This window comes from Chroicocephalus ridibundus, chromosome 1 (genome assembly GCF_963924245.1).
Source record: "Chroicocephalus ridibundus chromosome 1, bChrRid1.1, whole genome shotgun sequence".
Taxonomy (NCBI): domain Eukaryota; kingdom Metazoa; phylum Chordata; class Aves; order Charadriiformes; family Laridae; genus Chroicocephalus; species Chroicocephalus ridibundus.
The window spans coordinates 153,993,176-154,008,834 of record NC_086284.1 but is presented as its reverse complement, the minus strand read 5'-3'; the positions used below and the strand labels follow the sequence as shown (position 1 = coordinate 154,008,834).

The 15,659-nt window shown below is 50.3% G+C and overlaps 1 protein-coding gene across 4 annotated transcripts in view; it reads right to left on the bottom strand.

Annotated features, from left to right (window-relative positions):
- SLC6A12 (solute carrier family 6 member 12) overlaps nucleotides 1-15,659 on the bottom strand; it is a 46,409-nt gene that overhangs the window by 15,180 nt on the left and 15,570 nt on the right. For all 4 annotated transcript variants that reach the window (XM_063318896.1, XM_063318904.1, XM_063318913.1 and 1 more), the window contains exons 5-12: nucleotides 14,616-14,703; nucleotides 12,847-12,979; nucleotides 9,823-9,957; nucleotides 7,506-7,609; nucleotides 5,940-6,064; nucleotides 5,548-5,660; nucleotides 4,073-4,210; nucleotides 2,568-2,670 (exon numbers count right to left, since the gene is read on the bottom strand). In XM_063318896.1, coding sequence (XP_063174966.1) covers nucleotides 2,568-2,670; nucleotides 4,073-4,210; nucleotides 5,548-5,660; nucleotides 5,940-6,064; nucleotides 7,506-7,609; nucleotides 9,823-9,957; nucleotides 12,847-12,979; nucleotides 14,616-14,703 — 939 coding nt within the window. The remainder of the gene's footprint in view (nucleotides 1-2,567; nucleotides 2,671-4,072; nucleotides 4,211-5,547; nucleotides 5,661-5,939; nucleotides 6,065-7,505; nucleotides 7,610-9,822; nucleotides 9,958-12,846; nucleotides 12,980-14,615; nucleotides 14,704-15,659) is intronic.

Sequence of the window (15,659 nt, the reverse complement as noted above, 5' to 3'; positions counted from 1 at the left end):
TGGCGTATGTGCTGGGAGAGGGGAAACTCAGAACGCATATTTGTGTTAGCAAAAATGCTGTAATTCTTCACAGTGTAAGCAAGAGGCTCAGCCTTGCCAATTCTGAGGCTGGGGAAAAAAACATTAATTGGCACCAGGCACCTTTTTTTTTTCCACTAAGATGCCTCACCTTGGCCTCTGACTACATTTCGGACCAGAATCAGCCCAATGAATGCAAAACAGAACATCAAGAGGATAAAATCCCACTGTGTGGAGTGGGGCAAATGAACCCATGGTGATGGGGGAAAGGGCCATTTCTCAGTCTCAGCTGCTCCATCCCCTTTCCAGGTTGCTGAGGCAACATCACCTCTCCTGCTGCTCATTGTCTGCCATGGCTCCTCTCCGTGGGTCATCGGAAAAGGCATGTGGCCTGAGCGACCCTAAAAATGGCAGGGGAGTCCCATACGTTAAAGCATAATTCAGTTTAATGTAACCCAGCACGGTGATGATGAAGGCCTGTCACAGATGGATGGGAATATCCATCCCCCTGTAAATCCAACGGGGACTGGGTAGAAGGAGACTCTAAATTAAAATCTGGCGGGTCTGGTATTGCAAGCCCTCAGGTAAGCTTCCCTTGTAGGACATCTCTCTAGAATAAATCTCTCTTACAGATCTGCTTCTCTTGCCTTCCCCAGAGGTCAAGTCCATGCAGCTGGACCTTCTACCATTTCAGTAAGACAGGAGTCCATCCAGACCAGCAATTGGCTCCTGCTGTACATAAACAATTTGGAGAAACTGATAACCCCTTCATCAGCAACTGCACTACAGCCAATGCAACCCCTATAAAACTGTAAGCACCAAAGAGAGCACACAGGGACTGACCCCCGTCTCTTCTAAAATAAGACAAAGGTGGCACCAAATGAAATTAGCAGGTGGCAGATTCAAAACCAGGAAAAGAGAGTGACTCCTCACACAACACCTGACCAAGCCATGGAGCCCCTTGCTGCAGCATTTTCCGAGTCAACCGGAAAAATTAACAGAAGAGAGATAAATAGATTTGGCTTCTGGCTCTGAAAATCCCTGGGAAACAAGCTGAGTATTGCATCCGGCTCTGGTACCTCCAGCACAAGACAGACATGAACCTCTTAAAGTGGGTTCAGAGAAAAGCCAAGAAAATGATCAGAGGACTGGAACACATCTCTTACGAAGACAGGCTGAGAGAGTTGGGGTTGTTCAGCCTGAAGAAGAGAAGGCTCCGGGGAGACCTTGTTGCAGCCTTTCAGTATATAAAGGGGGCTTGTAGGAAAGGCAGATAAAGACTTTTTACTAGGGCTTATAGTGACACAACAACGGGTAACAGTTTTAAACTGAAAGACGGTAGATTTGGATTGGATGTAAGGAAGAAGGGAAGAAATTTTTCACTATGAGGGTGCTGAAACACTGGAACCAGTTGCTCAGAGAAGCTGTAGATACCCCATCCCTGGAAGTGTTCAAGGCCAGGCTGGGTGGGGCTGTGAGCAACCTGATGTAGTGAAAGATGTCCCTGCCCATGATAGGGGGTTGGACTAGATGACATTTAAAGGTCCCTTCTAACCCAAACCTTTCTATGGTTCGATAATAAGTCATTAGAACCTGTAAGAATATTCTCAGAAAGTATCATTGCTAACTTTTCTGCTATTATACTCCTTCCTGAGCATCCATTCTTCGCCATTGAAAGAGACAACATGATGCTCGTGCCTGCAATCTTTTCCTTAGGTTAGGATGGCCATGCTGCTTGGCGCGGCTAGGAACCAGCAGACGCATGATCGTGGGATGTTGAGAGTCTGGTCTAAGCTGGGATCTTCTACATCTTTGCATGATCCTGACAGGTACTGAGCTCCTGTAGCTTCATGAAGGTAAGAAGAGAGAGCATCTTCCCTGCATCACACACAACTAGACCCCTTGCCCGAAAACGACCAGCCTTGCCGTGTGCTTCAGGGAGATGAACTGCAGCCTGTGTGCTCAGGCACGGTTCAGCAGGGAAGAGATCTCCCGTAGGACATCACAGGATCCTCTTCTTACTGCACAGACTAACAAGCACTTGGTTTCCTTCTGACAGTTCACGGAGCTCAGTTTAATCCTGCTCCTGAGTAGTTTAGTTACAGACTTCACTGAGAGCCAAAGCAGTCCCTTCCATTTCTTTTAGGAGTGCCAGCACAGCCCCTGCAAACAGGAAGCGTTGCAGGAGTCTGCATCCCAGCATTTTGTGTTAAATTAGCTGACAGGACTAAACTAAAGGCACAATGTAAGCAGACAGTAACAAAGACCAAAGAACAGCAGTCGCTCCTCTATAGCTGATTTTCTAATTCAAAGGAGAGATGGGAAGAGCAGCAAGGTAGTTCAACATAAGGAACCTTCAGAGAGGGGAAAAAAGCATTCCTACTATAAATGTGGAGCAATTAAGAAATGTTGCGAGGAAACACAGTGGAAACCAGACAAGAAAGAGGGTAATTACAGCATTCCTTTGCCCCCTTAGGATCTTTTCTGTCTATTCCAACTTCTCAACACCCCATCCTTGCCTTGAGAACAGGTTTTTGTCCTCCACTTACCATACACCCATCCTACACAGATGACTTCAAAAATTGCCAGGAAGAGCAGGCATGTGCCACTGGCAGCATAGTAGTCAAAGAGCTGGAATATGTACATGCCACCCTGTTGAAGAGACAGAGAAGACAGAATCATGGCAGGACTATTCCATGTGAGGGGAAAAATGACCGAGGGAAGCAGGATAGCTGCAGAAACACTGCACGTAGACCAGGTGGGAGAAGGAGAAGAGCCTTCTCTCAGGGCTGCGCCCTCTTTGTACCAAAAAGACAGTCAGGTTTGGTGGCAGGAGAGCTTTTCATGCTCATTTCATGATACTGCTAGGCTAGGCTGGTCTCTGTGTCCATAAGAGCAGGATCCAGTTTGTTTGCTTGTTTTAAATCAGTTAGCAAGTTTCCAGCATCATTTCAAAACCCTATGTGGAAGTGCAGAACTTTGCACCCATGAAACTGAGATCCTGAGGATCAGGATATTCAGATACCTCATTTTTGCTGCATCCATCTTTACATATTGCTCAAGGTCCAGGCCCTGCGATGGCAGATGCATGTGACTTCCCTGCTGCCTTTGAGCTGAATCCTGCATAGCTGCCATCAGCCACCTCTACAGGTCAGTGGATGACTCCACTCTCATACTTTCATGTGTTTTCTCAAAGAGAAAGCCTCTCCAATACAAGTCAACCAGATGCTTTCAAATAGTGCTGAAGGGCTCTAGACACTGTCAGTGTAGCACAGAAGTTACTCCTTCATCCCACTACGTATGAGGTGACATTCTGTGACAATGGGAATAGATGCCTCCATGCAAGGGGGCATGCAAAAGTCATAGGAACCGTTAATGAAGTTTCACTCTAAGCTCTTCTGATTGCAGCGGGAGCTGCCCAGGATCGTTCAGCAGTGCCTAAGAAGTTTAGCAGGACTTAGCCATCACTACACAGCACACGGAGGCAACACAGAGGAGTTCTAACACCCCACAGTGCAGCACAGCACAGCAAACCACTGTGCAGGAAGAGGTGCTTGGCTATTAGCTGCAGAGCAGGGCAAACACTGTGCACATAGCATCGCACTGACACAGCTCTCCTGCTTCTGGTCCCAGGGATCACAGGGCCCTCACTGGCTCAGACAGGATTACAGTGCAGCCACTATTCCCAGCCTTCCCTCCCACTGCTCTGCTTCTTGTGGAAAGCAGCCAGCAAATGATTGCTGCCCTTAGAAGAGCTTCTGCTCGTGCAGCTCGGATTGTTTTAGCCACCAGGCCTGGTATTTGCACAAAGCTGTATGTCAGGCAGCCTCTCTGGACTGTGGGACCGTCTCTCTGGAAGGCTCAGTTATGCAGCAAGAACAATAGCATCACGCAGGATAAAACCAGTGTTGTCTGTGAGAGACACGGGCTAATGCATTAGAGATGAAGAACAATTAGCAGCATCAAAGACGAGCTTGCTGTGTCTACCCGCTCCTCCAGAGCAGTCTAGCAGGGTTTCTGGTGCTCGGCTGTACCCCAGCTACTCCTTTCTTACCTCAGTGACCAGCAATAAGCCCAGCAGGTAGCATATGACCGCGATGGCCAGGATCAGCAGCTCCCGACGCCCCTTCTTTCGAAACACGCTAGGGAACATGTCGATAAGAGCTGTCACCATGCTCTCCACACAGACAAACTGCAGAAGACAGGTTAGAAAAATCAGTGTCTCTCCTTCCCCAAGCACACATTCCCTCTCACTACCCTTTTTTCCTCCAGCCACCAAAATACTTATTTTTTTTGTTTTCTCTTTCTGTCTGTCTTGCTTCCAAGTGCCAGCGGCAACTGCAAGGGACCCAAACACAGCTTGGTATATCAGTGAGGTCTCCTCTGGAGCTGCAGACTGAAGGGGTTAAAAGTACAGCCCCATGTTGGGGGGATGAACTGTGAGACGTACAAGGAATTGCCTCAAACCCAACAGAGCATGCGGCTGCACAGCAGGAATGACCAAGGTGTGGGACAAGACTGTGCCCCTCGAGCAGGGTGAGGAAGCATCTGAGATGGTACAAGGAACCCTTGTGACAGAGGGGCGATCCCCCTGCCACCGTGAAAATAAGGGTAGCCAGGTGACTGTTGGGGGCACAGCTCTAACATCAAGCACACCCCTTGTACAGCAGGACCAGCTGTAAAATATGCCATGACTGCCTGGGACAACCCAGTAGGGCGGGTGGCCAGGGGTCCCACAGGTGAATCTCTGGCTTTCGCGGCTGACCATGGAGCAGGATGCTTGCTCATCACTACGTGGCTCTTGGTCTCACAGTGCATGTCACCCATGGGGTATGTGAGAAAGCATCAGCCATTCCTAGAACAGCCCGGACACCATGAAGCAGAGCCATAAGCCGAATGAGACAGGAGGGGACCTTGACCGAGAGAAACAGAGGAAAGAGACCTCATTCTCCAGGCACAGGGGCTGCGGTGCTGCAAAGTGGAGCCTGAGCAGAGCACCCTGCCTGGCAGACATGCCAGGGCATCCCCTGCTGCTCCCCTTGTGCCAGCATGACAGGGTTGCACACTGTGCTCCACAGGATGCTCTTACTGGGTTTTTCTCCTGGAACAGCAGCTGTATGGGAGGGTAAGAGATGGGCCCACCAGCAAGGGATTGCTCTGCTGAGATGCAGTTGGGAGAAAACAGCCCCATTCCCCTTCCCAGACTGCCCTGCTCTGTGCTGGGCCTCAGTCCACAGTGTGCACAGTTTTGGTGCTGGCACAGAGGTGGGAGAGGATGTAGCTGGGACACCCTCACATACACACAGGGAGAAGGATGCCAAACAGCGGTGCCAGCACACAAAAACACTAGCCTCCCATCAGCCCTGGCTCTGAGCTCCCACAGTGTGAAAGTGCTGCTGACAACGTGGAGAACATATTTGAGGTACCAGCAAAGCACATAACCACCTTATCCTTTCTCATGGCCTTGGGGAGTGCTCAGGGTAGGGACAGGCACCTGGGCGTTAGATGAGGAGGGGGCATTTGCTGTACCTGGCTGTCCAGTCCCAAGAAGATCAGCATGAGGAAGAAGAGGCAAGACCAGAGCTGAGACACAGGCATCATCGTCACTGCTGTTGGATATGCTATGAAAGCCAGCCCAGGACCTGCCAACAGACCACAGGATGACCACATGTGTCCTCCACACCACTGCCTGCCACCACCACCGTGCAGCATGGACTGAGCTTCAAAGCTCATCTCACCATGTCTCCTTGCCCACACAGGGCTGAAAGCTGTGTCCAGGAGCACTGGCCCTGCAGACCTCACTGCAGACACCCACAGCGATAGAGGATGTAGATAACATCCTGGGCTTCGCTTCAGAAAATTCCCCTCCCCTTCAGGCTTTCTGTTTTGCCTTGCCTCTGAAATCTCCTGGAAGAACCTACCTGATTCAGCCACTTCTGCAATGGGTACACCCTGCTCTCGAGCCATGAAGCCCAACACAGAGAAAATGGCGAAGCCAGCAACGAAGCTGGTGGCACTGTTCAGGAAGCAGAGCATGATGCAGTCCCTGCAGGGGGGGAGACCAGAGAGAAGTCAGTGTTTCCTGCTGCAGAATGCGTCCACTTGGCATCATGTCTGTACTCAGCTTCAGTCAAACAGCATGGTCCATGGTCCTTGGCATTGACCAAGGAACAGCAATGCTGCTCTTGAACTCCCTCAGAAATAAAAAGCCCAGAACAGAGGCAAAAATCAGCCTGCCTACTTTATACCCTGCGGCTCAAGAGTTATAGGATTATACGTGGCACAAAGAGAGACATAGGGCACCACCAGTGGCTTGTGAATAGGATGCCACAATGATATACGTAAGCATGGCGACAAAAAAGTTGACAGGAATCAAGAGAATAAGAAAAACAACAGAGAAAATGAGAAAAGCAGCAAATTAGAAAAGGGAAGAGGTTGCAAAAGCAAACATAGTCAAGAAAGAGGAGCATCTGAAAGCGTGAACATGTACGGGTTCAGCACGGCTGGTAAACAAGGACTAATAGGGCCCTAACAGGGTATGAGTTGGCTGGGCTGGAAACCCCACACGCCGGGATCCTGCCTGGGCAGCTGCCAGAACCAACCCACAGCATCAGCTGCTATGGGACAGTGTGGACACCCAGCACATCTGGGCCACCCAGAGCTAAACTGCCAGTCCAAGGCACCTAAAGCATTAGAGGAAGGCATCAGTGCACAGCTCCATTGGTGACAGATGTGTTTTGGGAGAGCCAGGGGAAAGTATTAATTGCCTGACCAACAGCCATGGCAGCATCTATTTGAGAACAGAAGAGGAGAGATGATTGATGTCTCTAGAGTACCATTACATTTTCCCATCCACGCTGGAGCAACACATGAAGGAATAACAAAGCCCCCGCTCCTCGTGGCTCTTTGGAAGGTGTCAGAAATGGTCCTGATGGCTTCACTGAGCTCCATGTCAGGCCATGGATAAAATAGATCTGTAATCCAAGGGCAAGGAGGAGGCCAGACAGACCTGATTAATCTCTGTGAGAAGATCAAAATGCCACTGGCAGTACGTTACCCTGATGTCAGTAAAGCACTGGAGACAGGGAGGCATCATCTTCCTACCATTTTCCCTGCCTAGCAAGTGACAGCAGAGCTGGCTGTGCCACCCCTGCTCACCCACCCTGTCAAAATAGCCCATGGTGTCTCCACAGTGGCTGGAGACACTCCCCATTTTCACTCCCTCCCTCTCCTCTCATCTCTCCCGTTTCCAAGCTGACTCATGCAAGAGAACAGTAGTAAAGCCATTTTCTGGATCTCCTGTGTTTCCCTCAGCCACTCTGCCCCACAGCGAGTCCTCTGCAGGTTCCACACTCTGAGCAGCTCATTAGTCAAAGTAGCATGACCCAAGGCCTCCTGTGGGGACAGAGCCTGCCTCAGATGCAGCTCTGTGCGGTTTGCCTCTGAGCAAATTTCCAGAAGGATGTGAGGATCCAGGCTCCTCTTACCTGTAACAGTTGTTGGTATACTTGTTGTAGCTGCCCAGGGCTGTCAGGCACCCCTGGCAAATGGCATAGGAGAAGAGGATCTGAGTGCCTGCATCCATCCAGACCTGGAACAGAGAAGGTCAGTGGTCTCCAGACCTGGCAACAAAATAAGCAAATGGCTATGCCCTGTCTAGCAGCAGTCCCTTGATCCATGCAGAACAAACTGCATGAGACAGAGAGGGGCTCAGTGAATGTAGAAACTGGGATACCTCTCTGGGAAAACTGAGCTATAGAATGGAAAGTCCTACAGTAAAAGGCTCCTGAGGGGACCGTATTTTCATATCCCACTCAAAGAGTCACGGGGCACACCACTCCCCCATCCCGCACCTTTACTTTCTGGGTGGAGACGGCGTCCCTGATAACATGGCTTTGGCTGACATTGGTACTGCAGGTGTCCGTGGTCCATAAGTGGCTCAGGGTTCACAGAGCCACTGGTGAGATGTCCCAAGAGAGGGCCAGCGAGTCCTTTGCATGATCAATGTACTCCCCTGCTCCCAAATCTGGTTCCCCACATCTCTGAGGCCACGGTGCAGCGTGAAAGGGGGATGAGCGATATCAGGCTGGTGGGGTGTGGTGGACCCAGGTTCCCCTTTGCTCTAGCATTGCACAGGAAAAGCTGAGTGGGCTTGTTCACCGCTGCTCCAGCCCTCACCCCCATGGAGGAGTCCCTTGTTTGCTCAGCGTGTTGGGGGCTGACCTGCAGCACCAGAGCGGTGCCCTCCCAGGGAAAGCCCTGAGCTGCGAGTTAGCAGGCCGGCAGGAAAAGAGCCCACCTTTCTGTTTGCCTGTGCGATCCCTCTCATCCTCCTGTTCCGCGAAGCAGCCCCCCCAGCTGCAAACATCCAGGCAGCTGCAGTTTGGCAGCCTTCAAAAAATCCCAGCCCAGGCATCGCTGCTTAAATTCACGTGGATATCTCATAGATAGGCACGTCCATGGGAGCCCTTCAGGCATGGGCACATATCCCGCTTTACCCCAAAGCCCCATATTCTGCCTAAACTCAGTAGCAGGATCTCTCGCTCCTGCTACGCTGGGTTGCAGCAGCCTGGAAAGACCATGTCAGCTTTATAGTTAGGCTGTGAAAGATAGGGAAGTTTCCAGTGAATAAGCTCTGACCATGAATAAAACACACTCAGCCCAGTCACCCCCCTGTTATTTATTTTGATATTAAAATGCCATTTACGTTCAGCTGGCTCTTTGCGTTCAGCGCGCCACAGATTTTGTATTGACAACACATAATTGCATCTGAAAGCCATTTGGGGGAAGACAGTGTGTTTGGCAGCTGGTTTGGGAGCAGTTGGGGCTTTGGCCATCTGGGAAGATGCAGGAAGTAAACTGAGACTGTGGGTTAAGCATATTGCTTGGCTGCCTCCGCAAAAAAAAAGGTTCAGCGGTGGAACAACTAGCAGCAGTGTCGCTTAAATGCTCTTCTGGGGGGCGGTCCATTAGCACCTCCCTGGGATGAGGGAGGCAGCCTGCACAGCGTTGCTGAGCCCACGTGAGGAAGGGAAGCAACCTGCTGTTAGAGAAAGGTGCCGGAGCAGACACCCCCGGGGGAATCGTCTGGAGGGGGGTGGTCCTGCTGTCTGCCCTGTGCAGACCCCAAAGGGTGCTGCCCACCTCCTGCCAACTTGGGCAACCTTGCAGGTCCTGGGTTTGGCTGCTCCCCCTGCCCTAATCTGGACTTGCCCTCCCTGGGGACACAGCATCCTCCCTGGGGACACAGCATCCTCCCTGCCAGGAGCTGTTACCATGAGCTCCAGCTCATGGTCCCTTCAGCCAGACGCTGACCCAGTGAGCGGGACCAGCCCCTGGGACGGGTGAAGTGAACCTGCTGCACAGGTTACCTGCTTCCATTCAACCTCTGCAAGCGCAGGGGCCCTGCACTCCCTGGGAGGGCCCTGTTGGAGCCAAAGTAAGTGCTAACCGGGCCAGAAAAAAATGAAAAGTGATAGATTGTTTCCCCCCGCCCTTCCTTAATTATTTGCATTTAAGACCCGGTAAAACCATCTGTTACATGCTGAATATTTCATATACTCTTCTGCTTTTGCTGAGCCCATGAGGGGGAATGACCTAATACGCCCATATGCTGCAGATGCACGAGCAAACAGGCTGTGCTGTGCAGGGGCACTAGACCCCTCTCAGCCCTTTTAAGGAGGTCTAAATGGTCCACCAGTCTACTTTCAGAGAAGACAGCTAGATCCTCAGCTAGCAGCAGATCCCAAGGGCCAGGGCGCTGGAAACCTTCCCGTGGAGAGCACTTGCCTGACCCTCGCTCACCTGTGGGTCTGCCAGCCTGGAAATGTCCGGCTTCAGGTAGAAGATGATCCCCTCGGCAGCACCCGGCAGCGTGACCCCTCGCACCAGCAGGATGATAAGCATCATGTAGGGGAAGGTGGCAGTGAAGTAAACAACCTGCGGACGCAGGGAGACAAGGAGAGAGAGGGTCAGCGGGGAGGGGGGGGCACAGGCATCGTCTCATCTCATCTCACCTGCAGGCCCCCACCCCAGCAAACATGCCTGGACTCTGCTCTTAGCTATAGCTGCTACTGCTAGCGTAGACGAGGGGTGGTAAAGAAATTAATCAGGGTTACATCTCACCGCTGATTCATTAATCTACATTTTGTTCCTCACCCAAGACCCAGCCACTGGTTGCTCTGCTTTATTTTCTCTTTGCAGACACTGTAATTTCCCTGCTCTCCAGCTGTTCTCTTCATCTTTCTAGCGCTGCAGAAGAAACCCAGATCTCTTCCTGTCGCTGAGTTTTAATGAGGAGTTATTAAAATGGTCCTGCTCCCAGCAAGAGTTTTCCAAATTAAATAGGAACTTTTGCTGCCCAATTTGAGGCTCCTCTGAGGGGTCTCGTTTCCAGGGGTGTTCATGCAGTGCTCTCATCCCTTCAATGCCTCTGAGCTCACAGGTGAAAAATGGGGGCACCTCAAAGCCTTTAGAGAAAATATAGAACATTATTTTTGTAAAACCTTCTTTTCGCTTCTTCTCGTGTGCGATGTAAATAAATATTATCGTAGAATTAATCATCTCTAATCCATTGCCTAATGTAACATATATTTTTTTCTGTTTGCAAAATATCCGTGAGCAAGTTGCAACTTCCTAACATTTATTCATTATTAAAATTCATCCAAGTAATGCGAAGGCTTGTTTACTCTATGGATTCATAGTGAGGGGCCTAAAATGACGTTTTTTCTGCTTAGTGATAATTGGTTGAGTAAGTCACAGTACGTGGCACTTCTGCTGTTCCCCAATTGAATGAGAATGCAAGAACTTTTGGCACAAGGACTAAAATCTACCTTCAGAAATCACTTCTGGGGAATATTTATACACATCAGCTGAATGCGTAAGGAAAGGAAACGTGGAAATAGTACAAGAGTGGGCAAAATGAATAAAAGAAAAAGGCCTTTAAAGAAAATGAGTCTTCATGGAGTTACTTGAAATTATTTTCCGGAGGTTGCTATTGTTTCTTTAAGTTTGGACTCCTTAAATCACAGAAGCATAAACACAAGGGTCTGGCAGAGTTCTCCCATTAGAGCAGCCTTTCAGTCAAGCACAACATCCTGTTTACTCTGCAACTGTTGAACAAAATTATGCACCTAATCAGAATACCTGAGACCTCCCTACTGCTTATTCTAATACGTAGGCAGTGAGGAAAAAGGAGGAAGGCGTTGATTTTTTTTGACAGTGCCCCTGTAAAACTCGAAATGACTACCTGCAGAGAAGACAAGTGGCCTGTGGTGTGTCTCAGGACAGAAAAACCCACCCTGTATTGCTGCACCATGTTCATAACATCTGGCTGGTAAAAAGTAAGCCCTGTACCCTAAAACTTGTGATGGAAAAGTCTTCTGTGGCCCCAGGAAAACCATTCCAGCTACTAAGTACGCTTACTCTTTCTTCTCACATTCGTGCCTGACTTTGACAAACCCAATTGGCCCAACCAGCTTGACTGAACTTCTTTAACTTTCCCCTTGTGCAGGCAAGCTCTGCACACCAGGGCAGCACCAGGCAAAGGACAGACTCAGTGGAGAGGGCTGAGAGCTGAAGGGAACCCGGGATGACTTAATTACACTTCCATGCGGATCAAACAGCCTCTCAGACCCAATCTCCCAAGATCAGAATGATACCTCTTGTGAAGATGGCACTGCGATATTCAAAGCAGGGAGCATCAGAGATTTAAGATTTGAAATATGGAGCATCCCCCCTCCCCATAGATGTGCAGCCTGGTTCTCCCTCCTTGAGGAATGGTGGACAGCAGGTCAGCACCAGCAAGAGCCAGGGTCATCAGCAAAGACTGGGAGAAACCAAGCGAATAGACCAAGCTATTGTTTTGCTCTGTTAAAATGAGTGCGCAGTGTGGTTTTAAGGTGGGAGATGGGATTTGACACTGGAACACCAGTGTCCAGTACTACAGGGAACATCTGCCAATACTAGGGATAGAGATTTGAAGGAAGAAGTCTGTTGCAGAAATTAGTTTCCCTCCCTTTGCCATTGGGACATCCCATGGATGCCCACAAGACCCAACCATTAATGACCCACCCATCTCATTGCAGCTCCAGGAAAGAAGGAGGTCCTGAACAAGCCAAGGCCGTAGCAGCATCCCTAACACCCACCCCAAGGCATCACATATTCATTCACTCCAGAAGGATAACCAGCCCACCTAATCTTTGGGACCAACATCAGGAGGGAACACTAGCTCCAGCCTCACCAGCAAAAGGCGGAAAGTGACCCGCTGAGCCAAAACCCACAGAGCCAGGAAGAGTACAAAGGAGAGCACAAAGACACCTCTCCCACCCCAAGTATTTTTCAGGATAAAGACACAGGAGAGATTCATTATCTATTCACCGAGCTGGTTACAGGCAGCAGCTTGTCTGTTTTGCTCAAGTGTTTAATTATTGCCAGGGATAGGAAGTTTGCTACTGCAGAGGATCTTGTTAAAAAATACCAGCAAGCCACACCAGGGCAACACACTGGTGAGTGGATGATTCCCAAGGGCACTTGGTAAGTATCCATCAGCCACTGTGGGTATCTCCAAGGGAAAAGGTGACTCAAGATTACCCTCAGTTCCCAGGTCTTTCCCTGTTTTCTCCTCCCTGTTTGACCTACTCTTTTACTCTTCTTCTTATGGGTCAAACACAGCTGGTGTAAATCAGTATGGCCCACCAGGCTTTAGATTTGACTTTGGTGCTGTGTGTCTCCTGCCTCTACTTCATGAAGAGGGAAAAGAGATTGAGGAAGAAATGTAAGACGGGTACAAAGAGGCTTATGGACCAGGAGGACAATCTCCATTCCTACTTTGCCTGTGGACTTGACCCCTTTCCAGATGCAGAAGTAGCAGATGATCCACGCCAGCAGGAGACACAGAGCCAGCTCCCAGCGCACAGTGCCCAGTTTGTCAATACCATCCGTGAGCCCCAGGACTCGCTTCCTGCCGGTGTCCAGGGACAGGGAGAGAAGCATTAACACCCCAGACCCCAGTCATCTGTACAGACCTTTCCCGTATTACCCCATCCAAAGACTTAACAGACTACCCACAACACATCTGCCCAGGGCTCCCAGCCATGCGAATTACCCCAGCTCTGCCTAGACCTCCCCTCTCTGTTGTTCCTGATGCTGCTGCTCCATCATGTCCTGTTGCTGGCCCGAACCCTCCCAGTCTTCAAGCCCATGGCACCATGATGCCTGTCAGACCCACGCAACACGAAATTACCACCCACTCCCCATTATTCCCCCACCCTGGCAGCTGCCCAGCAGACACTACTCAATCTGAAGCAGGCCACCAATGCCATCATCACCCCACGGCCACCGCTCTTCCTCTAGCCTCCCGATATACTATGGACACCCTATATATAAGCATAAATGGCCTTTATGATTCCCATGCCCTTCCTTCAGCCTCATTCCTTGAAGACTCACCATCATGAGGGTGGGCCACATGAGAGCTCGGCACCGTGGCTCATGCAGTCCCCAGAAGCCTGATCCCACACTTAGAATTTCTCTGCACACCCTTTTCCAAACCATCCCCCTCATGGTCCCCTTGCCCTTGCAAGCTCTGCAGAAAGCCTGAACAATCGTTTCAGAGGGGTCACAGGTCTCGCTAAATAGTACGTGCAAAGAATAGGGCAGGAGAGGGGGTTCACCACTGGGCATTCTCTTTCTGCACCCATGGGTGCATATCATCTTCTAGGTGCCCTGTGGCAGCTGCAAGGGACAAATGACACTCAAGCCTCTCTCTCAAAGGCACCTAAGAAACATAAATGGAAAAAAAAAATTCTGCTGAAGCTGGGGAAAAAAAAAATTCTGTTGAAGCCAAGCCCCTGGCATCCCTCTTCTTTATGAGCCCTTCCTCAGCTGAGTGTGGAGAGGTAAGTGTGGCCCCAGCAACCATTTCAACCTCTCCAGGCTGCAGTGATGACACTCTCCAGGACACTCTCTTTCCTGCTGCTGAACCACTCCCTCAGAGGTGTTCTCTTGCCTCCAGACCCATGACCAAACCTCCTCGAGTCCTTCTCTGTCATCTCATGCATGTGCCTCAGATCCCTGTTCTCCAGGGAGGAGCCTGACCAGCCTGATGGACAACTTCTCTGAGGCACCAAGCAAGACATGGTCAGAAGAAGGGAAGAGGCAGTTTTGTCCCTTTCTGTTTCACTGTAGAGGACTGTTCAGTCTGTCCTGGCCTCTCATGCTTGCCTGACAACAGGAGCCTGCAATACTCAATGCAAGCTCCCCGGCGGCTTACAGCAAGTCCTCATCTTCTTTTGGTGCCTCTTTCTGTGGCCACACTCACCCAGGCACCTCAGTGCCCAAAAGGGACCATGCCTCTGTGTGTGTGCACACCAGCACCCCTGGGCAGGCAGACTGTGAGCAGCCTTCAGGGTGTATCTAGTCCTCACGTCCCTGGGCTCTGTGCTGATTTCCTTCGCAGCCCAGGTGCTCCCCATGTTTGCATCTGACATGTGAGACCTCACTTGGTCCTACAGACACGCACGGCCCTCCACCCAGATACTCCTACAGCTGCAGCCTTTGGATGAGAGAGGAGCCTGAACAGAGGGAAAGTGATCTCATACTCCCAAAACTCAATCATGGGGGAGGTGGCGTTCGCAGGCACGGTCCTGTTGTCCAAGCTGGAGCTATTCAGAATGTCCACACAGAGATCTACCAAAAGAAAAGGAAGCTGATGAGCCAGAGAATTTCTCCAAGGCTCCTCCATGAAGGATGCGCCTTCCCCTCTGTACCCTAACCCTCACTCTGGCAGCACACAGACCCTTCACCCCATGCTATAGAGCATCTCATTAAACTCTAGCATCTCATTAAGCATCTCATTAAACTCTGGCTCTCCCCAGCTATGAATCCCAATCCAGCAGTAGCCAGAGGGCTTCAGGAAGGGGAGAGGGGAAGGAGAGGAGGCATTCCTGCCAAATGGAAATCAGATGCCTGCAAAATATACGTTAGTGAGGGATAGCCACTATAAGTAGCCAGGATAGAAAATCCCATTCTCCTCCCACACCACGCACCATTCCCTGTCCACACATGCACACATATGTTCACACACGCCACAGATGCTTTCATTTTCCACTCTACCATCCCTAACCCTGTCACATAGCGTGAAATTACTAAAAACAGAGGAGATGCTGTGCATCCAAGAAATACACCTCATCTTGCATTTGGCAAGCAGAAGACAATCCACTGGAAAACCGAGGAAGCCCAGCTCTGGCTGGGAAGTTTCTGCCTGTTAAGAGAACATCTGTGGCTTGCCTGAAAAACCAACCCATGCTGGGGAAGCTGAAGGAATCAGATCCACTCTTTAAAAGCCTGGTTACCTCTGCTGGGATGAAGGGGCAGAGGAAGCTGTGAGTGAATGGCCCATAGAGTGGAGAAATTTAACACATCACAGAAATGAACCATCTGACCCAAGAGGAAAAGGGAGGGAACCACACTGCTGCCAAAGCTCTTTCCAGCCTGGCTTTCCACTGAAAGCAAAACAACCGGTTCAACATGGTAAAAAAGGCCTGTCAAGGACATCAGATCCATGAGGATTATCTCACACCCACCCCACCTTCCCAGGCACAGCCCAAGTGCCTTGAATAAAACCAAAGCCAGGTCTTCTCTGC